At 35.2% G+C, this 26181-nt stretch overlaps 2 protein-coding genes across 2 annotated transcripts; both read right to left on the bottom strand.

Moving 5' to 3' along the window:
* Positions 1 to 492: 492 nt before the first annotated feature.
* LOC143915395 (putative ATP-dependent RNA helicase TDRD12) lies at positions 493 to 9552 on the bottom strand. Its single transcript, XM_077436028.1, has 4 exons — positions 9360 to 9552; positions 6592 to 6877; positions 5928 to 6445; positions 493 to 5830 (listed from the first exon to the last, which is right to left on the bottom strand). Exons 1-4 carry the CDS (start codon positions 9421 to 9423, stop codon positions 882 to 884), a joined length of 5817 nt encoding a protein of 1938 aa, XP_077292154.1. The 5' UTR covers positions 9424 to 9552; the 3' UTR covers positions 493 to 881.
* Positions 9553 to 24915: 15363 nt separating this feature from the next.
* On the bottom strand, positions 24916 to 25314 carry LOC143915631 (uncharacterized). The gene has a single exon (XM_077436342.1). It carries the CDS (start codon positions 25312 to 25314, stop codon positions 24916 to 24918), a length of 399 nt encoding a protein of 132 aa, XP_077292468.1.
* Between the last annotated feature and the right edge of the window lie 867 nt (positions 25315 to 26181).

Genomic DNA, 26181 nt, shown 5'->3' with positions numbered 1-26181 from the left:
CTGGAAAACACTTCCAAATATAAGCTGTCTTATCTGCATTATAAATTTAATCGGGTTGCAAATATTTTCGAAATTCGATACATAATTAATCAGCGGCTTCAACACAACCATGGAAAAATTAACAATTTTCCATGGAAAAACTTACCCTAGTAATTAAATAAATAACTGAATATACCACGAAAAATAACTTTCAATCATCCAATGCTCCAAAACACAACAGACGCATACTCTTATTTAAAAATAATTAAATTAAAAAAAAATTGAATTTATTTAAATCATGGATAATCCAGAGTACACTGTATCACCAAACATTGAATGACCATAAAAAAAAGTGAACCACTATGACCAAATGTTATAGTAATTACAACTGAGAAATATCTTCTAAATTTGTTTTTAAATCCAAATGTAGTCGACATGAGGGAAAAAACAAAATAATTGTAATAAAAAACCATGTGAACTGTATAAGAGGTATGTAAAAAAAAGATTATATTGAACATCAATATGTATGTATGTATATTTCATTAACTATACAAAGAAATACATAATTCGCAAAATTGCGATAATAAAACATTTTTAATAATAGTCAATATTACTAAATATTAAATTTACCAATTTAATATTTAGCATTTAAGAATGTAGTAGTGACTTGAATGGAATTTTTTTTTTGAGCATATTCTTTCACAAGATACCTTTTCGTTTTATGTGACATTTACAGCTACATAGCTGTTCTTGCATTTCAACTGTTTTTTTCCCGTAGACATAATGAAAAAATGACAACAGTGATAATTAGAAGTTTTGCAGAACAATGCAAAAACCCAGAAAACACCTTTATCACCTTACAATTTATCGTTTAAAGTGTCTAAATCATTGTAATCAAAAAATTATACGTTTAAATCGTTGAGCAATTCAACGATTTCCCTCTCATCTTCGTCCCCTTCATCCTCTTCGTCATCACTGTAATTTTCGTCAAAATCAGCTTTTGTGAGTCTCTCCAAGGTTTGTTTTCGCATACATATCGTATTTGGTTCTACGTCCTCGCCATCTGAACCATCACAAATATCATAATCGGGTTTAAGCCACGGCGCTTTATCGACGTTCTTGATCAGACTCAACCAATGCCTTTCGATCAGCTTCACCAGCCGTACGTCGATGTACAAACCCTTACGCTCGTGTGAGCACTTGTCGACGACGACCCCTCCTACTAGATCGATATTGAGCTTGTACTCGGTGCCGCGAAGAACACATTCGAAATTAATCGCCGATATGGTGATTCCAATACTATAATCTTCGACACCCACCAGCTCGATTTTAAGGAACACTTCAGTTTTGGTTTCATACCACCGTACGAAAGGGGTCTTGTGAGGTGACATTTCTATCACACCTGCAGATTTTCCGGTTTTGGTCGCAATGTCATCTGTTATTTCGACTATCTTTTGCTGATCCGAATTGCTTTTTTCTTTGATATCAGCCAAATTTTTCTCTCGGTTCTTTATAATATTGTAGTCGAGCATGTTAAAAGTTACGTCAAACTCTTCGTCCGGGTCAAATTCAATTTCGAAGTCAGAAATCGATGAGATGTCAATATTGTTAAAACGAGAAGACTGAGATCGGTCCACCTTCACCAAAGCAGTTTCTGGACTAGGTAGAGTAGTGCAAGATTCAGTTGAATTTTCTACATAACTACCAGTCTCATATTCTTCACTGCAGTCTTCATCCTGCATTAAGCAATATTGTATATGGCTGTTCATATCCTTTTCGGCTTGCTCGATTAATGCTTTCTCAGAATCCAAACACTCTCCCAACACATTTGATACAAAGACATCGTAAAAAGATTCTTTTTCTTCCGAGTTCGGATCGAACATATATACAGAATATTTCTTTCCGTTAGTCACAAGCGCCTCTTCTTCCAAACAATATTTAGCGAGGATAACTTTTAATATGTCACTTTTTTCAGATTCGAAGCACATATTATAGAGTGAATCGATAGCCGTGTCTGACCACTTTTCCAAGCCCAAAAGTCTGCATTCGATCGCTTGGAAAGGCATTTGAGTGATAAGTTTGGCACTTATAGGATATACATCGGTATGTTTGACGCGTTCAATATCTCCGTAATCTACAAAAAAGCAAACGTAACAAAGTTCTGAATCACCGTCCTTGTCTACATCATCGATGCGGCATCTATAAAATGCATCATCAGAATGCTTAACGATGCAATATTGTCCTTTAGTAAATTCCACAGGCTGGAATGGAACGAAACTCTTCTGAAATTGTTCTGCATACTTTTGAATGTCTTTTTGTAGCATATTCAAACAACTCCGCCATTTAGCAATGTTAATAAAAAACACAGATGGATTAATTCCACAACTGAAATATACTTCTGAAAATATTTCGTTATCCAAGAAAGCCCAGCTTGGTTCTGGTAACTTCGCTTCTTCCTTTGTCTTGACTTTGATGGGCACGTCATAGTTGGGGATGTACCACGATGACTTTTTACACTTTTCGTAGAGCAATGGCATGTGTTGTGGATTGACTGCTCCGATACCGCTGTCTAAAATAAACTTTTTAACGTTGGCTTTTACAAGCACTCGGTTGCACGACGACATTGGTAGACAACATTGAACATTATCAAGCCAAATCGTCTTTCCGATACTCAATATGATGCGTCCTCTTAAGAACATATCCGCGGAAAATTTCGAAAGAAAATCAGCAAACGTATTTTTATAAGTCACACTCCAAATATTGTCTCTGTCTTTAGGCATCAATCCAGCAACACAAATCTCAACCGCCGAACTCTCAATATTCCTAAAATCTTCCGTGATTTCAAACAGGCTGGTACTATCGCATAGCGTGTAATTACTCTGATCGATCAAATCAATAAGTACCTGAGATTTGTTCTTATCTACGTACATAATTTTCACAATCGTGCAACGGAGGAATCGATTCATTTTCAAATGGACGATGCAAACGTTGCCTGGTGTTAATTCAGTTTGTGGAATCCGGTTCTCTTCTTTGGAATAGTGTATGCATATATCTATAGCCAATTTTAGATAGTTCTGCTCGATGTTGACCTTTTTACCGTCAGCATTCAATTTGGATAAGACTCGAGTTGAATATAAGCAAGCACTGTGTATGTGGTTGATTTTGAAGTTGATGTAGCCGGATTGTGGAAGACAACTTTTGGATTTGTCAAACTCTGGTAAGAATATGTGACGTTTTAAACAGTTAAAATCGTGGTGACACTTGCCAGATCTCAACAATTCGTTGCATAGTGGTATAGCTGCCTTTGCTTGATCGGTTTCGTTCGAAATCAACATTGCGTCAGCCATTTTATACACGTCATCGTCTAAGTCGACACCATATCGGTTCAAGAAGTTGACTATTTTAGGTGTCTGCTGTTGATCCATTTCGTTGATGAATAAGAGGACTTTGCAAACGACATTGTCGTTTTTATCCCAAAACGGAGGAAGATTATCAATGAACGTAGCAAATCTATTCTCAAACGCAAAGAAAGACTTTGGCAATGAGAAATGAATCAAACAATTAGCATCGGACACATTCAAGAAGTTCAAATTTGCATCACAGCACACTAAGACCAACTTGCGGAAGTAATTCGTATGATTCTCCCACTGATTCTTAACGTTGAAAATATCATCTAAATTCATACTGCTCAAAGCTTTGATGGCATGCAATTCACATTTTTCCAAGTGGATATAAATTTCTTCAACTTCATCGTTACTATTGCAAACGATTATGATCTTTCTAAACTTCTCTTTGAGGTCGTTTAGATACTTGATCAATTCTCCAGTTCTATTAATGCACTTGGTAAACGCCGCTGTAATTTCGACATTGGCATACAGCGTGCACTCTTTAAAGGCATTGATGCAGATGGCGGGATTGGGAAGCGGTTCTGACAGATCGACTATTAAATCGTTCCAAGTGCAGGCCGTGGCTATCACCTGGATATTTGTTCCCTCACCAGAGCGATTCTCGGCCATTTCTGTACACATCTTACGGATTCTAAGTACATCGGCGTAATGCTTTCCATTTAGTGTATCGACGTCATCGAAAACGAGATACATCAGACTTTTTAAATTCAAAGGCGAAACCTCCAAATCGGCCAGCTTCACAGCGTACGGCGTCGATATCAAAATAGTACAACCAGCATACAATTTACAAGCGTTGGTGCAATCGTCTAAAGAAGTGTCTATCCTCAGCACTGAGATGTTTTCATTCTCAATGACGACGTCTTGAAGCAATCTATTACACAATTTTTCAATTTCCCCTGCATTTCTGAAAGTGGAACATACGATCCACGCGAGAGGTCCTTGCCTCTTTGGCAAACTTCCCAAGATTTTTATATTAGAGATCATGTTGCACAGCGGCACAATAAAGCCCGTAGTCTTGCCGCTGCCCTTTGGTCCGATTATTACCGTGTCATGGCCCCGCGTAATTATCGGCCAGGTCGCCGTTTGTGAAGATTTTAGATTGTTTATGTTCAACTGTCTCAAGTTTTCACGCAGCGCCCGAGTGAAGGTGGCGCTGTTCATATCGAGCCAACGACTCGGTAGTTCTGCCTTTGAATGCAGCATCAACGTGGGCGTGCAGATCTGTGTGAGAATGTCGTTATCTTTGAACTCCGCCTTTGCCAAGGTGGCGGTTGACATGACTTGAGGGTATTTTAAATTGTTTTTACCCTCATCTTTGTTTTCATCGTCATTATTATTCATATACTTGTCGAAGTTCAACAACGGATCTTCGGCTATTTTGTAAGTTTGACTGTCACTGGCGATATTTTCCGATGCAACTTTGATACTCTTATCTGGTGTTGAATTGGATTTCGTTTTAATTTTATTGAAAGCCAACTGTAGAGAGGTTTTAGTCAGATAATATTTCTTATAGTCGGATTCCTTAAAGCTTTCAGCGTCCGACAAACTGAGATCGGGATCTTCAGAATCCGATATAGTCTTATCGCCTGATGATGAACTCTTGTTTTTTAATTGCGAATCTAAAGCAGAGGTTGAATCGTGGGATTGATTAGATTTTTGTAATGATGATTCTTCTATTGATGTCGAATGAGTGGCTGTGTTAATTTCTATAGGTGGTTGCGATACATCTTCTGTGCTTTTTTCTATCGAATAAGCGTCGTATCCATCGATTGCTTCAAAAGGTGTTTCGATATTTTTCATATATACTTGAGAACTATTCTTGTTAATTTCAGTCGCCGGTGATCCACCTGTTGCAGAGTCTTGACTCTGGGATTCGATGTCTGTATTTTTATTTTCAATAACATGAATTTGGTTATTTTCAAAAGTATCGAGGGATTGTGAGGTAACTGCTGCAACTCTTTTCAAAAAATTATTTAACTGAGTTTTCCTCGTAAGAGGCGTTTGCATTTCGGAATCGGATATTCTATTGTGTACGGAAGATGAGCTTGTATCTAATAATGAACTAGACTCTTCTGAGGATGATATGGGTGATGCAGCCATTGATTTTGCATTTCTTTCTTGCGAATCAGTCATTTCCACTTTGTCTGATATTTGAAGATAACTAGTGGACGGTTCGTTAGACTTTTTTTCAGCGATATGATGATGTTTGGATTCATTCGATTTATTATCGTTGTTACGTCTATTTCGTGCAAGTCGATGTACTCGCAATATGTCGTGATTGTTTTCTATCGGTTTTGAAATATTCGGTGGTTGTTCCAAAGTGCTTCTCAGCTTACTTGAGTGTGGTGTAGTATACGCATCTTTGGATATCGGAGGAGGAGCCGTATTTAAATTTTTGGGAACTGGAATAGTACTGCGGGCATTGTCAATATTCTGTGAAGAATCTGAAATGTGAAAGAAATTTATTTAAACATGGTTTTTTTTTAATGTATTTATTACATCATATATGAAGTAATATATGATGATTATTTAAAAATTTACTAGTGAGTTTGGTAGATGATTTCGAAGGACGACATGAAAGGAATTGTGGAGGGTTTTTAATCAGTTGCAACTTTTCATCGAATTCTTTTTCTCTATTGCGATACAGTTTTTGTAATTCCAGTCGTCGCTCTTCGGTTAAACCTTTGGACAGAGCTTCTGCGCCAATGTTTTGGTGGTAATCTGTTATAAATGATTTCTTAGCTTCCAAAATTTCATCACACATTTTCTTCACCTCTTCTTCACTGTTACAATGATTATCTAAGCTTGGAAATTCATCGTTTATCATTTTTTGTTCTTCAATGTACTCTTTGAGATCACGCTTTATTATAGAAATGGTGGTTTCGTCCAGACCCAAAAGTAAACTCTTTGCCAAATAGAGTTTTTTGAACATTTCTATGGAGTAATATACAGTGATTGTATATTTAGAGAGCATTTCACCCAATTCCTCCAAGCTGTTGTCGGCTCGTAGAAGGTATAATTTGCCAAACGTGCACGGAACGTTATCGAATAGTTTGTATCTGCGAGGGCATAATCAGCATAAAAAAAAAAAATAAAAGCAAAATGATAAAATGAATATATTGTGTAATGTACATATGTACATTGTTGGTGAGCCTTTTTAAATAAAATAAAATAAAATAATAATTTTAAAGCAATATGAACTTACACATCGCCTTCGAGGTTAGGAATATAATATATTTCTTTGGCCTCTCGTATGAATTCTTTCGAAGTTTTGACGCTTCCCGGAGTCCATTGGCATGAAGGAGTTTGGGTCATCTCGTCCAAGGTTTCAGAATAGGAAGTCGAAACCGGCAATACATTTTCCAGTCCGATTTGAGACAAAAAATTGGGTATGTCTTCGCTGGTATCATTTTGAGCCAATTTTTTGATGAAAATTATATGAGGATTTTCCAAATATACGACTTGAACACAATAGCCATTTTTCCGAACATCTTAAATATTACATACAAATTTATTTATTTACGTAAGATATACATAGCTCAATAGCTAATTATACGAGTAATAATAAATTAATACACATGCATGCATACATATATTGCATTGCATCATTACATATGCATCATTGCTTGAGGGGTGAGGATCTGAATTCGTCTTATACTGATCGATAGTACCGAGATTATTGGTAATTGGAAAATAGTTTAATAACAAATATATAGCTTTTTATTTAACAAAATGATGAGCTATGAAGAAATTGTATATACCAATGTATCTAGGTTAAAGTGAAAATTTGTACTGGTTTTTTGGGTATTTCCTTGGGTTGGGCTTGTTTATAAATATTGAAATCGATTTCTTTATTTTCATTAATGTGCATCAATGATTTTCTAATGTTCATTAACGTTTTTAATATAATTTAAATAGTATTTAGAAACATTCTTTTGAAAAAAAATGTCCTGGTTTTGTCACGTAACCTAAAAATATGTAAAATGGTCACCTTAATTGTAGGTACTATATTATTCTGTATGTATGTATATGTATGATATGTATAGTGTTAGGGGAATATAAATTGTTTCATATATATATATATATATATATATATATATATATATATATATATATATATATATATATATATATATATATATATATATATATATAAAATGGTTTCATGTATTAGATTCATTCTTTTTTTATAATCGCGATATTGAAATTGGATGAGACTAAAATAAAAAGATCAAGTTTCATTTCAACGAAATCGGCCATTTTGAAATATAAAACTATAGCTAGGGTTGCCATACGTCCCGTATATACGGGACATGTCCCGTATTTCACTACTCGGTCCCGTATTACAATTTGTCCCGTTTTCTCCCTAAACTCTACGTGAGAGAATCGGCGCGGCAAGGATCTAAATCTAAATATTCCCATGGATAAGCTTATCGCTTTTTGTGGAGATAATACGAACACTAACTTCGGAGGTCTAAACCGAGCTGGAAGAAATAATTTGTTTTTTAAACTGAATTCTGAATTGGAAAGAGATATTGAAGGCATAGGATGTCCAGCACACGTTTTTCACAACACTTTATCAAGAGCCGCTGATGTTTTGACTGTCGATGTTGAATCAATAGTCGTCAAGATATTCAAGTACTTTAACATTTACACCGTGAGGACTGAAAAACTCAAAGACTTTTGTGAATATGTTGGAGTTGCCTACCAAAACTTATTATCCTACGTTGGGACTAGGTGGTTGTCACTTTTACCTGCAATTGAAAGAATATTGAATCTGTGGCAGCCATTAAAAGATTTTTTCGCTAACGAAGCCCTTAAAGATTTTTTTGATGATCCAATGAGTGAAGCTTATTTTTGCTTCTTGCATTCACAGCTCAATACATTTGAATCTCAAATTAAAAAAATAGAAAAATCAAACATCGTAGTCCTGGAAGTAAAGTCTTTATTAGAAGAGACAAAACGACATATGATCGAGAGAAAAAAATCCAATTTTATTGGAATGACGACAAAAAAAATCTTGAATCTCTTAAAGCTTGATTCTGGAAACAGTGCCAAAGTGGAAACATTCGAAAAACAGACTGTCGATTTCTTTAACACTGCTGTGGAATACATTGATAAGTGGTCCCAATCATTCAAAAAATTTAATGCTTTCGATTGGATGACTCTCAAGCAAGTTCCTGAATGAAGGGAAATAGATCGATGTTGTAAACAATGATCTTTTTTTCAACCAGTTTGTATATTTAAAAGATTATTTAAATAAAAATAATACCAACGAAAACTGGGAGACAACGCTGAAATTGAGTATGGAAGAGAAATGGCTGAAGTTTTTTAGAAATACCAAGCATATTGAACAGAAGTCATGTTTAATAAAACTATGTGAATATTTGCCATTCCAGCCCACAATGCCAATGTGGAGAGAATATTTTCCCTGATGTCAACACAATGGTCGGATGAAATAAATGAGCTGGCAGTTGAGACAGTTGAGGCAATTTTGGTTTGGCAGTATAATTTTAAAATGACTTGCCCCCAATTTTTTAATCATGTAAAAGAGGAAAACGATTTAATTAAAAAAGTTAAATCATCGTTAAAATACGATTGGGCTAAAAAAGACTAATATTTTAAAATTAACTATTACCTACCTACTTTTCCATGTTTTATTTATGTAGCACTTAAATGTCCCGTATCAATGCTTGACAATTATGGCAACCATAACTATAGCGATTATATTGGTATTCATTTGTTTCTTAAATGCATAGTTAAAAATTCTAAGAAACGAGATAATTTTTCGACCAATCAGATCGCAGCTGGCGACGGTTGGAGATTATTGATTTGTTCGCAAGTGTACTATTCGTACTATTCGTACTATTCGTAATTGACTTTGAATTCCCAATTGACAGAGCGTCGTCCCGATTTCGCAGACAGAACCTCGATCCAGAATCAGTCGGAGGGGAAGTGAACACATGTACTCACATTCGAGGCTTGTTGACACTTTGGCGGCGATCTCACGGAAATAATCCGGATTTCTGGTATTCATTTTGTGACGAGCGCTTCAAGCATGTCCCCGTCCACGTGCGAGAAAGAACCAGCGCACACTTTTCGCTCGTCGAAACGACCGCACCGAACCGCAATCACTATCGCTTTTGTTATCAAACGGTCTTGACAGGCCGTCTATCGGCCAGTACAATATTGACAAACGTTCACTGACGATTCCGAGACTAGTAGGTAGGGGAAACAATTTTGATCGATGGCTTGTATTTAAACGATCAGTATTTTATACATTTTACATCAGTATTATATTTAACGAATTGTCAGTATTTTTTTATTTTCAAATAACCAGTATCCAAGTGATTTAATAACTGAAATATCTGTATAAAATATAAATAATCAGTATAATAACTAAAATATTGGCATAGAATAATAACTTTAGAGGCTATTGCAGGACGATTGTCCGGCAATAGCATTAGAGCAACCGCACATCACTGTTCTATTAAAAAAAGGAAACACCGCAGTATAACTACATATAAATAATCATATATAAATTTAAAGAGAAAAAAAAATCGGCATAGAATATAAACAGTTAGTATTATATTACCAAAGCGCCAGCCAGTGGCGGAAGTTCAAATTTTGGCCCACCCCCGCAAAAAAAATATCGCCCCCCCCCCCGTATAAAAAAATATAAAAGAATCTGGATGTTGGATGGAGAAAAACACAGTTATCATGGAAAAATTATATAAATTAATTTTAATAATTAAACTAATTTATAAAAAGGAATTTATATTGATTAATTATTAGTTTTTTTTATCCTTTAAGTTAACTTTAGCCAGCAGTTTGGCTTAATGGTAGCGTATATATTTAGCACCACTGCGATCGCTGGTTCGATTCACCAAACTGCTGGTTAGATTTGGGGGTTTGTGACTCCAAATCGATCGTTTCTCTATCAGAGTTTGCCAATTTTATTTGATCATTGTTGAAGCGATTCCTGAAAATTGGTAATAGATCATTTCCCGTTGTCACAAAATCTTTGTGTATACTTTGTAAAAATTATGCACAGAAATCTGAAATCTATAGATGTCTCTATAATTTCGTGTTTATTATGTGTATAAAAATTGTAAAAATAATCCATAGATGTCTTAATGATTATTATTTCTGTACTTGATTAATTATTGTATTCGATGTTTATTGAACGTACTGTATACGTTGTCTTACCATTCAACGTATTGTATACGTTGAGCGATCTGTAATGACGAGTGTACATTGATTGTGTGGCGGCTCGCTTATACGACATGGTCGAGTTTGGTTGCCTTCCTGCGAGTGGGGACCAACCCGGCTGGGTTCGGAGAGCCGCTACCCACTCTGTCTTCAGCTGTCATATAATAAACACGTGCATTAACATGCCAGTCGTCTCATTCGTTCATCCTCCATAATTGTAATAAAATAAACTTCACCATTAAAGTCATCAATGATGACTTTAATGACTCATCATTAGAGCCCGGAATCTGAAGGGGCTGTTTATTGTTCAAAGATTGTAAATGCATTGTTAAAAGGTTTGCCGAACCTCTTTTACAAAGGATTTACAACAATTGAACAATAGGCGGCACGTTTCCGGCCCCTTCAGATTCCGACCTCTACTCATCATAGTGTCAAAAGCGGCGCTGCGCGGTCTAGCTAGTCGGCATGGCATATTTACGACACCAAACGATAGACCTTTTATTTTATTTTATTTTTATTTTTTATTTTTATTTTTTTATTTAATTTACACCAAGAAGGCCTAACAGGTAAACCCAATGCGCCTTCCTGGCCAAAGACAATTATATAAACATATATGTACACCATTCAAATATACACAAATACTTCCACGTATACACAAATACACATTCATACATACATAAATATAAAAATACACATATATACATACATACACATCTACACATATATATATATATATTCACATATACATACATATACATATATATATATATATATATATATATATATATATATATATATATATATATATATATATATATATATATATTTATTTATTTATTTATTTTAAACAGACCATTGTGGCATAACAGGAATTCCTAAAGCGCCACAATGGTCAAAAAAATATAACACAAAAAAGAAAAAAAACAAAATAACAATTAAACATAAACATAAATACATCCATACATACATAAAAAATAGCATTTATAATAACAGATAAAGTAAAAATATCAAATAAAATATAGCATAATGAATGCCTTGCACCTACAGCCAGTTTCAATAAATATGTAAGAAACAACTACAAATACAAAACATCCCTGTAAGGCCCAAATGGAAGAGAGTTAATCAAAATTTCACTCATAAATCACAATCAATCATGAAAACAATGATGAGCGCAGACTACCAGATAAATGGGTTAGAGTAATTTCCGACAATTTACGCTCACTAAGGTGGAAAATATCACATTCAGTCTCGGCAGCAACGATTTCATTAAGAAGTCGGATAGCTCTTGGAATAGGAGCCATTCGAAAAAGGACTGTGCGGGCAGGAGGTACAGCCAGCAAATGATGATGTCTACCACGCACATAGTGAATAGGGACATAAAGCCCCAACTGCTCCAGCAACAACGGGCATGACGTATTACCACGTAAGAGCAGGAGAACGAAACGAATTAATGAGAAGTTTCTCCGAAGTTCAAGGGAATTATACCCAAGCATGCCCAAAAGGAAAGGAGTGGGGTAGAGATATGGGTAATACCCATATTCTTTCCTATATAGGAAACGAAGAAATGCTTTTTGCACTTTCTCAATCATCAGAGAGTAATTTGCTTCATGCGGATTCCACACAATCGCATTATACTCTAGCTTACTTCTCACAAGCGAATTGAAAAGCAAGCGAGAAGACAAAGGATTGGAGAATAATCTTGCATATCTCAAAACAAATCCAAGTCGACGAAAGGAAACGTCAGCGACTTTTTTGATATGGTTGTGAAAGGTGAGCTGAGGATCAAAAGTGATACCCAAATCGACAATAGATTCCACACGCTTCAACAAGACGGATCTAATGGAATATCCGTGACAATAGAGTGAATGTGCACGTCCATAGCTCATAATTGCACATTTGTTTAAATTAAGTTCAAGGCCTAAACTAGAACTGAACTCCAAGACAGCGTTAATATCAGCTTGAAGGAGAGAGGCTTGCCTCTCATCCTTGACAGCAAAAAATAATTTAACGTCGTCAGCAAACAAGAGACATGATGCATTACATAAAACTCTAGGGAGGTTATTAATAAGAATTGTAAATAGTAATGGGCCTAAAGTGGACCCCTGAGTAACACCAGATCGAGTAAAAAATGAAGGAGATTCATAATGACCATATCTAACAAATTGCTTCCTATCACTAAGATAAGAAGCAAAGAGTTTAAGAAGACGCGTTGAAAAACCCACTTCAGCTAACCTGATCAAAAGAGCGTCATTATTGACTTGATCAAAGGCTTTACGAAAGTCAAAGTAGGCTACATCAACTTGCTGACCAACGTCAACTTTAGACATGATCAAATGTGTGAAGCAGGCGAGATTAGTGGTAGTGGAACGACAGGGTGTATATATTTATATATATATATATATATATATATATATATATATATATATATATAAATATATATATATATATATATAAATATATATATATATATATTTATATATTTATATATATATATATATATATATATATATATATATATATATATATATATATATATATATATATTGTATATATTTATATATATATATATATATATATATATATATATATATATATATATATATATATATATATATATATATATATATATATATATATATATATATATATATATATATATATATATATATATATATATATATATATATATATATATATATATATATATAAATATATACAGTGGCGGACTGGGACTGAAATTAGTGCATGCCAGGAGTCAAAGGGGGCCCACCCAGGGTTAAAAAAAATTGCCCCCCCCCATATAAAAAAAACAAATATTTTTTCCATCACGCTAAAAATTAAGGGTAAAAAAAAATAAAATTTTCAAAAATGGGAATAAACAAATTTAAGTACAAGAAAAATGGCAAAAGCAAAATAGATCCATAAATTACATTGTATATTTCTTATTAGCCCTTGTCCTAGGTAAATAGAATGCATCATAAAAGAATGCGGCATAAAAGCGACTTTTACTTTCGGTAGAAAACAATCAGGGACGTCATTTCAGCTTTTTCTTGGGGGGCGCAGGCAAAGATTGGTCAAATTGAATTTTTTTTCAAAAACTCTTTTTTATATGGGAATAAAAATGGAAAATATTCTATGCATACACCTTATTGAGTTATAAAATATGAAAATAAGCTTATTTTTTATAAAATAATTATAAAAAAATATTATGTAAAATGTGAAAAAAGCGCCGCAGGCGAAAATTTTTTTCTAAAAATCTTCACATGGTCAACAAAAATCGACCATCAAACTGAGTCACTAAAAAACTATCAATTAACTTAATTTCTACCGACTGTCTTTTCACTTTATCTATGTACATACATATATACATATGTACGTAATAACAATAGATAAAGTTTTGTGATCATGCGAAAATCGGGATTTTTGGGAGCGGGCCCCCATCCTATATTTCTATATACATGGATGTGTCTAGATTACGAATAGATTTTATATTCGGAAACTGTTTAAAATTGTGTATTTAAATCTTACTATATCGTCAAAGTATAATCAAATGTTATTTTGAAAGTATGAAGTAAATTAAAATCGCTGGTTGATGATGAATCGTCCTATCAAAATTACTTTAAGCACTTCAGTTTATATTACTCATGGAAATTTGTTTATTTCAGTAGGTAGTTGTTTTATAGGTATTGGTATATACATAATATTGGGGTTAGAAATGGGCCCAGCAAAAGGGCCCACGCAAATGTTGAAACTTACATTTCGAGCCTAATAAAAAAAGTTAATCGATCCTTGGGCTGTTAAAGCAGGTATTAGTTGTTTGTGTATATCGTAAGAAATTTGTTTTGTTGAAATACCCAAACTTTAGGTCCCAAAGTGCAATATCCTATAAATTTTTACACACGTGAAATAGTTAAAAAGTTATTTAATTTTACTGAGGGCCCATATTTTCTAACAGATAGTGGGGCCCACATGCCATCGGGCATGTTCGCTTGTATGGCCAGTCCGCCACTGTATATATATATATATATATATATATATATATATATATATATATATATATATATATATATATATATATATACATATATATATATATATATATATATATATATATATATATATATATATATATATATATATATATATATATATACATATACACATACACATACAATACATACATCCTTATACATACAAACATTATACATGCATATACACATAAACACATAAATCATTACAATTAGTTATTGAGTTCAATTGACTCATATTAAATAGTTCTGACATAAAAATTAATTCATTAGGAACAAAATTCAAACTCCTAGGATTAAAATCACCCAAGGTCATGACTTTCCTGCCAGCCAAAGCATTAAAATTATTTTGCAAATTTGAAAAAAATGAATTTAAAATAAGAGGAGATTCATTCGGAGGAAAATACAGTACACATATTAAAATAGAAAAATTCTTTAAGCGAAGTTCAACCCAAATATGTTCACCGATGGTATTGAGCTGATCAAAAAGGCGAACAGATTGAAAACTAGCAGCTCGTACAGTGAGAAGTACTCCCCCGCCTCTGCTGCAACGATCCCTCCGAAAAACTAAATAGCGGTCATCGAAAAGTTCACCATTTAAGACAGAATCGCAAATCCAAATTTCAGAAAAAGCAATTAAGTCATGATCTTGAGCAAGAACAGCAGATAAACAAATGTCGGTCTTTGAATTAAGTCCCTTTACATTTTGGTAGTAAACATTTAAGGACTCACAAAGGCGCGCCCGTTCCTTTCGGGTCTTATTAAATTGCGGCCTATGTCTTCCGAAAAAGCCACCGACGCAACCCGACTCCCCGCGGCCAAAAAGCAGGATCAAAAACCACAGAAAAGTCAGCTGTGCAGACTCCTATTTTGAATGAAGCATAACTGCCCCTAGCTGATAGTGATTGAACTGTGAAGTTCTGATCAATTCGTCCCAACTTCCTACATGTATAATCCCTTATTTGAGTTTCTGTAGACTCACGTTTCAGATAGAATAAATGAATAAATGAAATTTTAGTCACCGTTAGGCGTTACTCGAAATTATCTGTTTTAAACACATGTTTTAACGGTTCGGTGATTACCAGTCAAATGTGAACCGGTCACAGGACAACCGGTCGCTCTAGATCGGTCACACGTGATCACCCGTCACACTAAAACTGGTCACACCCTAAAATCAGTCAACCAGTTTTCTCATGATCGATTTTAGGGTGTGACCAGTTTTTTCGTGACCAGTTTTAGGGTGTGACCAGCTTTCTCGTGACCAGTTTTAGTGTGACGGGTGATCGCGTGTGACCGGTTGTCCTGTGACTGGTTCACATATGACTAGTAGTCCATTTACCGTGACCGAAAATGTACCTAGATAGAATTTAGAATACGCTTATTTTCATAAAACAAATTATATTTGACTGAAAATGGGCCCCCTCTGTGAACCGCCCCCCCCCCCACACTGCGGGTCTGCTACCCCCAAGCTCCGTCACTGGCGTCAGCATAAAATATAAATAATCGGTATTTCGATGAAAAAATGTCAGTTGGTATACTTGACTATCGACCGTATTTACTCGTGTGGGTGTTGGTGTTGTTATTAAGGTAAAATATAATCGCTACTAAGATATCGGCGATTTTAATGATAATAATAGAAATCTCGTGAAAAAAAACATTCGCGCAATATCATTTTTGCAGATTTCTGTACGGTTGTATGTAACAAATATGTACGGACGCCAGGGGTTCTCAATCGAGACGCCTGCGTTGGTTTGTGAGATAGCTCATGGTAAAGCGCGGCACGTGGTCTCCTCCACGGGATCTGCGGGTCGTCGTCTGCGGTCTGGTCTCTGCTGATGATGGCTGCTCTGCTCTATCTCCTTCTATTTCGTACAGTGTGCGTGGGATGCGTGATGTGGAAAAAGGGCGGGAGATTATATAATAACAACAGGTTGTAAGTCTGTTTGTATGGCGACTGTATTTTATATGAATTGTACAGAGATCAAGCAGGGGGGAAGGGGGGGGAGTAAATAATGGCAACACGTGTGCACCAAGGTGTCTGATTTGTGTGAGGTTATGCACCAAGCGTGTCTGATTTGTCTGCCTTCTGGACGAAGACAGACCAGGCTTCCTTTGGTGCACACCGGACGGATACTGGAGCTGGTCTCCAAGTATAGTCAAACATCACCAGTGGTCGAGCTGGTGATTCGGTGGTGTTTATGCGGCGACCGTTGTCGCGCAACTGTCAGTGGCAGCGTTAGCACTAGAGGTATCTACCGCGGTATTTGATAGATCTATCAAATACCGCGTGTTCGAACGCTATTTCTTGTTTTCCAAGGCCGGATAGATCTATAAAATACCGCGGTATTTGATAGCTCTATCAAATACCGTGGTAGATACCTCAAGTGTTAACGCTGCCAATGGGCGCTGCCCAGGGTGGCCAGCACCAAGAAAAAACATCGGCCAAATCGTGGGTCGTAAGGCCACGAAAGCCGACCACCAGACACTTAGTCTGAACAAAATACTTAGCATTTTTTTTTAGAAAAATTATGAGATATGAAGAAATTGTATATACATATCTATGTATGTATGTCACATATGTAGGTTAAAGTGATCATTCGTACTGGTTTTACCAGTACAGTACTGGTAAACTGGCCGGGAGATCTGCGCACGCGATTTTCGTAGCGGCAGTTATTTCTGGTAGCGATACACTTTTGGGATGTAATCATCAAACCGTTATTAATACTGTTACGTGTTATTTGATTGTTTTTCAGATTTGTCTGGTGGAAAATTTAGCCTATCCTAACCATAAATAAATAAAAGCAATCCTAACTTCACCTAACCTAAACTTAAATGAATAAAAACAACCATAACCTTCATTTAGTAAATAAATACTGATCAAAATATATTCATCCATTTACAATACATTCCTTGGTCATTCGGGACCCGGTCAAGTCGGTGACGTGACCGGCTCGGCGATGGGTCTTTCTTGCCGACGCGACAACTCGGCACCGTGATGGGTGGGCACTGCGTTATTTCACCGATGCGACAACTTGGCGATAGCTAACTCGGCGACAGCCAACTCGGCGCCAGCCAACTTGGTGACAGCCTACTGGTGAAGTGGACTTACGTAAGGAAGGAAACCAATTATTGGGGGCATTCCCTTACGTAAACTCTGCGTTTTGCAAGGAACGACCGCGACCGCCCCCGTTATAGGAATTCCCGATGCATTGAAAAATATTTTACCTACATATGCTTTACACCACTCTATTTTTCGTTTCAGTTTTATCAATTTTTCGTAACAACACGAATCATACTATTCATTTATTTCACTATATTATAATATATGATATTTGCTGGAGTTTTATATTAAACGTACTCAGGGCCCAAAATTTCTAGCTACGCTACTGGCGCGAACAAAGTAAGAAGAGGTTAGTAAAAAGTAGTAAAAAATGTCACTACACTCATTGTACTCGAATACACGCCATTGTTCACGCGCGAGTGAAGAGCCCGCTTAAGAACGAAAATTTGAAATACGAAGATTTTTTAGATCATCGCTCACACCAGAATAATCTGATCCACCGTGTGTAAAGAACAAGTTGCACAGCACAGCTTCACCGATCCATTTATGTATTTATTGTCTAAGCACGTAAAGGTCAACCGTGGTGAATCTATTGTTTTGTGAGATTTCCAGCGTACCCTTTGTTTGCACACTCACTGTGTCCCTTTACACTGTGCACACTCACTGTGTCCCATTTACTGTGCACACTCACTGTGTCCCACGAATTCACTTAGACAGTGGATAATTTATCTCATGTTCCCACGATACAATATCATTCCTTCCATCAAATTGGTTGATTTGCCTGCCGATTAAAAATAATAAAAATATCTTCCTCTAATGTTTTACGGGGGGCGTATGGAGTGAAACGGAATTGTTGAAGACACGACTATTTAATGTGATGGCCGAGAAGGAAGTAAAACAGCAGCGAACCAACATGGCCGAGTTGGTCCCAGCTCACATGATGTTGACCGAAACTCGATCATGTCGTAGAGCCGCTTCAGTTTTTACTGAAGTGTGATTTTCAAAGTGTGATTTTTTTATTAATACATGAATAATTATTAATAAATAAATTTATATGAATAAAATATGAATAAATACTTTTTTACTTTATTTTTATCATAATCTCCGGGTGAGACCTTGGTCTGAGGTGGAAACCCTATCCATGAATGACGTCACACCGTAATCGGGGTTGTGACAGAAGTGAAGGGAGAGGGGGAAGGTGGTCAAAAATACGAAAATATGTCATTGCTTATATTTAAAAATTTATTATTTAAATTAATTTTAGATTTAAACTCAATTAGGAACATTTATTTTACTTTTTCATAGCGGAAATTCTTTCCAAGCTATGAATCTTTATTCCTGTGTAAGTCAATGAATGATTTAATTGATTGGATTGGATGTAAATAAAAAAAGATAAATAATTTTTACATGTATGTACATATATTATATTAAATTATGATCGGCAATAAATGCATATATTTATTTATTCACAAATTTGCCATAGTGGCTTTACAGATCAACTCCAAGTCGTCACTATGGCTATATGTATCATGTATGCACATTTCGTCATTGAACAATTACGGAGTCGTACTTCTGTACTAGTTTCGTCCATCGTCCTCCTGAAAAAGTAATGTCAAAATGATGAATTGAATTCAGGAAATATTTTAGGTTAGTTTCAGAAATTGAACAAGAGGAAATATATGCAAACTCACTGAAAAAGATGATATTTTTTATTGAGACAGATTGATTATGTCCATAATCTTCTAAATCACTGCAGTTCAAGTGTCATTCTTAGGATCATCAATTATGTACTTCAATCGAATTCAAATCATCTTTAACACCATTCATAAACGTCAGTTATAGACTACTTTGGCGTTACGATATTTTTCATTATCTTATCTGACACGATATGAAAAATAAAAAAATAGTAAAACCTCAGATATGGCATAGACATGACCGAAAATTATTGTTAAATGCACTCACCCTTCCACAGTGTTAAACGAGTTTCACGATTAAATGCTTCGGAACATTATGACATTATTAATTTCAACGATTTTAATTCAATTTGTAATACTATTTTGGAAATTCAACTCAAAAGGCAATTCTGCGTACGGCGAGTGACTTAATTAGACGAAGACCAAAATGCACGAGAATTAGTGATAAATTATGAGGGGATTCGAGATGAATCGGTAATCGAGGCTTTCGAATTCTTATATAAGGGCAATTTGATTGAGAAGACCAAGTATCTTCATCGATGGGCTTTTTGCTATTCGCTCAAATATGTCGTAAAATGTTCAAAGAACAAATCAGGCCGCAAACGTAAAATTGGACAATTCCCGACAAATTTTACTCTATTGATTGTGTAAAATAGTAAAATATAAGTATTTATCTGAAGGAATAAAAACAAATCACCATTTTAGAAATTCGTTCTTTCTCATCAAGAGTTTCCCTTTTATAAGAATTAAAAAGCCTCGTTTACAGATTCATCTCGAATCCCCTCAAAACCCCTCAGGAATTCTCGTAGTTTCGTAAAGCCCCGTCTAATTTAGTCAGACGACACATGCAGAAGCGCTTTTTCAGTTGGATGTCTAAAATTGTATTACAAATTGAATTAAAATCGCTCAGTTGATGATGTTATAATAATCGATGCGTGGAAAATCTGCTTTTCTGTAAATCAGTTCGACGTCACAATATATTCTGTGCTTGTATGAGAATTGGTACTGCATTCGTGTCTGATGGTCGTCCATTTTAGAAATTATATTTGATGTCAAAATAACGAATCTGCATGCATTTAAATATAAGAATCTGTAGGCTTTAAAATATTCAAATAAAAATCAGTATAAATATGTACATAAATGCTTACCTTTGAAAGTTTCCAAGTCGATCAGACGAAGGTTACTGTTGAAAACATCGTATTGAAATGTGCTTTTATTCGTTTGAGAGTGTGTGATAAGAAAACATGTGATAAATTTAATTGATAACGAATTAACAACTGATAATGAAACGAAATCAAATTTAGACTATGGTCTAAATTTGATTTTAATTTTTTTTATTTAATAATGTATGTAAATGTTGAGTTACTAACGAATGTGTAGGACTAAATGTTTGTGATGGGAACGATTCACCAATATTCAATATATTGTAACGTGGGAACATGAGAGAGAGTATCCAGAGGATTACGCTAACGGAACTCAGTAAGTGCTCGAACAAAGGATACGCTGGAGTTCTCACAGACCTGGGTGGGTACGTGGGTAAACAATAGACTCGCGACGGTGGACATTTACGTGCCTAGACAATATACACATTAATGGATCGGGGAAGCTGTGCTACGCAACTTTCAAACGGAGGTACAAACGGTACATCAGATTATTCTGGAGTGAGCGGTGGTTTCGTGTGGACCTCTGGGATCATTGAATAAATGCTGTGAAGCGTCTTGACTGAACCCACCAATATGAATGTATTTTGGATTTTAGATGCAGTGTTTCTTTTATTGTTTTTTTTGATCGACCAATATTTGAATATTGGTCGATCAAATTATTATATACACAATTATTATTTCCATTAGTTCTGTTACATCTGTTTTTTATCACTAGAAAAAAGTATTTTAATATTATATATGTATACTTAAACGAACAAAGTTTTGAGTTTGAATTTTATTCAACATCGCTACTATTACATGGATGTGTATAATTATACATAAGTAATGTAAAAATGTATCGTTTTCAAAAAAAAATTCTGTCTTTCGAAAGAAAACTGTCGATGTCATATGCAATCTTAATGATGGATTATTTTATGGTTCATGGATTTGTTTTTTCGTTATCAATTGACCTACGACGTGATGTTTTCAATGTTTGTCTGCGATAGGATCGGCAAAGTGAAACCAATACTTATCAATTTAAATCTAAAAGGCTAAAAATATAATTTATCGATTTCATAAAAACGACCAGTGTGTATTTGTTTAGTTTATGATAACGTTTTGGAGGACAGAATGTATTTTAGAATATGGGTGATAGATATAAAGGTGAATGCAAACTATAACACATACATATGTATGTACATATATAATCGTAGTTAAAAATAATTTGAAGAATTTATTTGGTATTAATGAAAAAAAATTGCGCGATTCTTATAATAGTAAATTTTAATTAAATTATGAATTTATTCAGTATTCCATATTATTTCCATTAAATATATTCAAATTATACATATGTATATGAATTGAAGCAGCGGTGTATCCAGGGGGAGGAGGGTTTACCTCTCCCATAAATTTTTTTTTAAAAAAAAACTAGAAGTTGTCCCAAAAAAACATGACCAAAGTTATTCAAGAGCTTTGTAATAAGAACGGTAAACTGGTAAGCTAAGAAATGTATTTATCAGTTGAACACCTCCCTCCCACTAGCAAATTTTTTTTCGCTTTCGTCTTTTGATTTTAATTTATTTTGAATTGTTTAAAAATTAAAACTGATTATCAAATATAAATATTTATTCTATTTTGAGTCAGTAAACATTTACATTGTCAATAAAGTACATATGTATATGTACATAAAAGTTTAGTGGGAAAACGATTCATAGATTTAGATATATGTAACAGCCAACAGCAAGCATGACGTTATAATTCCATCGATAATATAGCATTTTGCCAATTACTCTGCATCGGTCGCATTCCTGCATCGATTTCTCAGTAAAATATCCCCCTGAAAAGGCCAAGTCGAATTGAATCGAAGTATGTGTGCATGTATGTATGTACATATGTATGTAAAAGTGCATACTGCATGCAAACTCACCAAAACAAATTATCTTTCCAACGTGACATATCGCTTATTGACTACAATCTTGTACGAGTGAATTGCTCACTTCAGTCCGGGTGTCGTTCTCGGGATTATATGTACATATAACCATCCACTGCTGGATGAAGACCTCTCCAATATGATTCCACTCATCTATGTTTTGCGCAAATCTCATCCATCTCACCCGAAATATTTTCCTAATTTCGTTTACCCATCTTCCCTGCGGTCTTCTTTTCACCATTTTAGCACTTCTTTTGGGTACCATTTTAGCACTTCTTTTGTCCACCTTTCGTCTATTCTTCTAGCCACGTGGCCCGCCCATTGCCATTTCAATCTCTTTACTCTATCCACTATGTCCACAGCCCTTGTCATACTTTTCACCCACGTATTCCACATCCTGTCTTTCCTCGTTATGCCGAGCAAACAGTATTCCATACTTCTTTGAGTGCATTGGACTTTGTGTAGCATCTTGCCGTTCAATGTACAAGTTTCACACCCATACGTCATCACTAAAGCCCGGACCCTGAGGGGGCTGTTTATTGTTCAAATGTTGTAAATGCATTGTTAAAGGTTTGCCGAACCTTTTTTACAAAGGATTTACAACAATTGAACAATTAACAGCACGCTTCCGGTCCTACCTCTAGTCATCACAGGCAAAACGCATTGATCGAAGATCTTTTTCTTCAGGCAGAGTAGCATTTTTGATTTAAAAACAACATTCATTAGTCATACGTCTCTTTATTCCTTCTTCTTTACTACCGGACATGTCTATTATTTGACCTAAATATAAATAATTATTTACTACTTCTACTATTTTATGATGTAATGAAATGCTATCAGACATGCAATAACTATCGAACATTAGTTTGGTCTTATCTACGTTAATTTTTTATCCTACTTTCCTAGTTTCTTTGTCCAGCTGTGTTAGTCTGTTAAGTAAGTCAGCTGGATCGCGAGCTATTAAAACTACATACATATATCGTCTGCGAACCGAAGATGACCCAAGAAGCGACTGTTGATGTTTATTCCTGCTCGGGATTATATGTATTTATGTACCTCTCAAAATTATCGATTATCAACAACAACCATCTAAAAATATATAAAGTTGTTGGGGTAAAAATGAATGTATACCGTTTTGTTCTGAATTCGATCAGTACAAATACAAGTTTAAACTCCCGGTTGATCGAGCTCTCGCTCATCTCATCTTGTATACTTCAACCGAATTGAACCAGCGTATACCATCATACCCACCGAATACGAAAACGTCTTCTTTATAAACTACCGAGGTGAGATTCCTACTTGGATTGTATCTAACCGAGGAGAATTACTTTTAACATTCTAAATACATATAATATCATGCAATCATCATTGAATTTACTCACTCTTCTATAGTACTTAGTGCTCTAAACGTGCTGTGTCTGCCACCAATGACAAAAATTCGTTTTTTGACTGTGGCTACTGTTGAACATTTTCTTTTTTGATTCATCGATGCCGATTAATGTAATTTTTTCGTAAGCAGATTAAATGAGAAAACTTGTACAGATAGTCTAAGTTTAATTTTGCAAACTGCTAATGTAAATTGATATTGAAATATAAGTACATATGTACATAAGTTGCTGTTACGAATGTTATGAAATTAAATTTGCATCTTCTTGTAATGCCGAATCCGTATTCAGACGTAGGCGACTACCATGGGCAGACATCGTTTATGGCCCGTGCGAATTCTTCCCTATCATGGGCAAGCCGAAATAGCGTTTCGAGACCGAGTCCCATCCATGACCTGATGTTCCGGAGCCAAGAGAGCTTCCTTCTCCCAAGCCACCGTTTGCCTTCTATTTTTTCCCTTCTATGATTGTTTGTAGAAGGCGATATTTGGGGCCGCGAATAATGTGGCTAAAGTATTCCATCTTACGGCGCTTCACCGTGTCAAGAAGCTCTCTCTTTTTATGAAGAAGCTGGAGGACTGTTTCGTTTCTTACATGCTCCTTCCACGAGATCTTTTGCATCCTCCGGTAACACCACATTTATCCTGTTCATGGATGCCACTAACAGTGTCCACGTTTCGCATCCGTACAGCAACACCGACCAAACATAGGAGTGCAGGAATCTTAAACGCAATTTCATAGACAACCTTCGACAACATAAAACATTTTTCATGCTGCCGAAGGCATTTCTTGCTATTTCGATCCTTCTTCTTATCTCCATTTCGGAACTGACGTCCGTATTGATCAATGCTCCTAGGTATTTGTATTGTTCGACCTGTTCAATCATTTGTCCGCGCACACTCAGGTTTAATGGATCCGTCTTTTCTTTACATATTACCATTGATTTTGTCTTGTTGAATTAATAGACAGACCCCATTTTTGACATGAATGATCAATTGCGGTCAATAAAGATTGTAGGTCTTCGGCACTCTCAGTCAATATTGCCGTATCATCAGCGAAACGGATATTATTTATAATTTAGCCACCTATTTTTACTTCAATTCGACTATCCACTGCCTGGTTGAACACCATTTCCGAATACAGATTGAAGAGCATGGGCGACAATACACATCCCTGCCGTACCCCTCGACTTATTCCTACTTTTTCGGTTTCCAAGTCTTCAACCTTCACGACAGCAGATTGGTTCCAATATAGGTTCTTCAAAAGGGCGATATCCTTTGCATCTATACCGGTTTGGTTTAGTGCATGGATTAATTTATCATGTTCCACTCTATCAAATGCTTTTTCAAAGTCGATGAAACAGACGTATATCCTCTTTTTAAAATCCCTACACTTTTGTAGGAGTACGTTCATGCAGAACAACGCTTCCCTTGTTCCCAATCCTCCTCTGAATCCAAATTGCGAATCGCTTATCATATTTTCGCACTTACGCCTTATTCTCTCTTGGATGATTTTGAGAAGTATTTTAAGGGTGTGGCTCATTAAACTTATCAATCTATAGTCATTGCAGCCGGTTGGCTTATTTTTTTTTGGTAAGGGAATAAACGTTGACTGCAACCATTCTTGAGGGATTTTACCAGTTTCATATATTTTATTGAAAAGTTTCGTCAGTATTCGAATGCCTTCTTCATCCAATAATTTTAATAATTCTACAGGAATAGAATCCTTTCCTGGAGTTTTTTTTATTATTTTTGGCCTTTTTGATTGCATTTTCAACCTCAGATTGTAATATACTCAGACATGATGTTTGAAATCCTTCCCTTATTTCTGGTTCAGTACGTTGTGTTTGAAAATTTTCTTCTACATATATATTCCTTCCAAATATTGCATTTTTCAGCCGTATTGCTTGCAAATTTTCCATCTTTGTTTTTCAAATAGATTGATTTGTTGTTGTTTTTATTAATGACACCACTAACACTCTTTATTTTTTTGTGCATGTTGAAATGATCATGTATTTTTTCCATTGTCTCTATTTCATGGCATTTTTCTTCCAAGTGCTTCTCTTTCGCTTCTTTTTGCATACGTGACACTTATATATTTTGATATTTTCAATATATAAAAGATATTTGAACCAAAGAAATTATCACAGAAAATTTTGTCATATTATATAATCTACGTTCATATCTACATACTAACCATTTTCAATTTCCGTTACGTGTGCATTTGTAAATAATTGCTTACATACCTTTGAGTGTGAGCCCACCAGTTAAAGATTACTTATTGACATTGTGTTTTTCGGTAAAAACATATTTTGATGTGTGTAATAAGAAAATTTCCAATATA

Source organism: Arctopsyche grandis, chromosome 8 (assembly GCF_051622035.1).
Source record: "Arctopsyche grandis isolate Sample6627 chromosome 8, ASM5162203v2, whole genome shotgun sequence".
Classification (NCBI taxonomy): Eukaryota; Metazoa; Arthropoda; class Insecta; order Trichoptera; family Hydropsychidae; genus Arctopsyche; species Arctopsyche grandis.
This window is presented reverse-complemented; position numbering and strand designations above follow the sequence as displayed.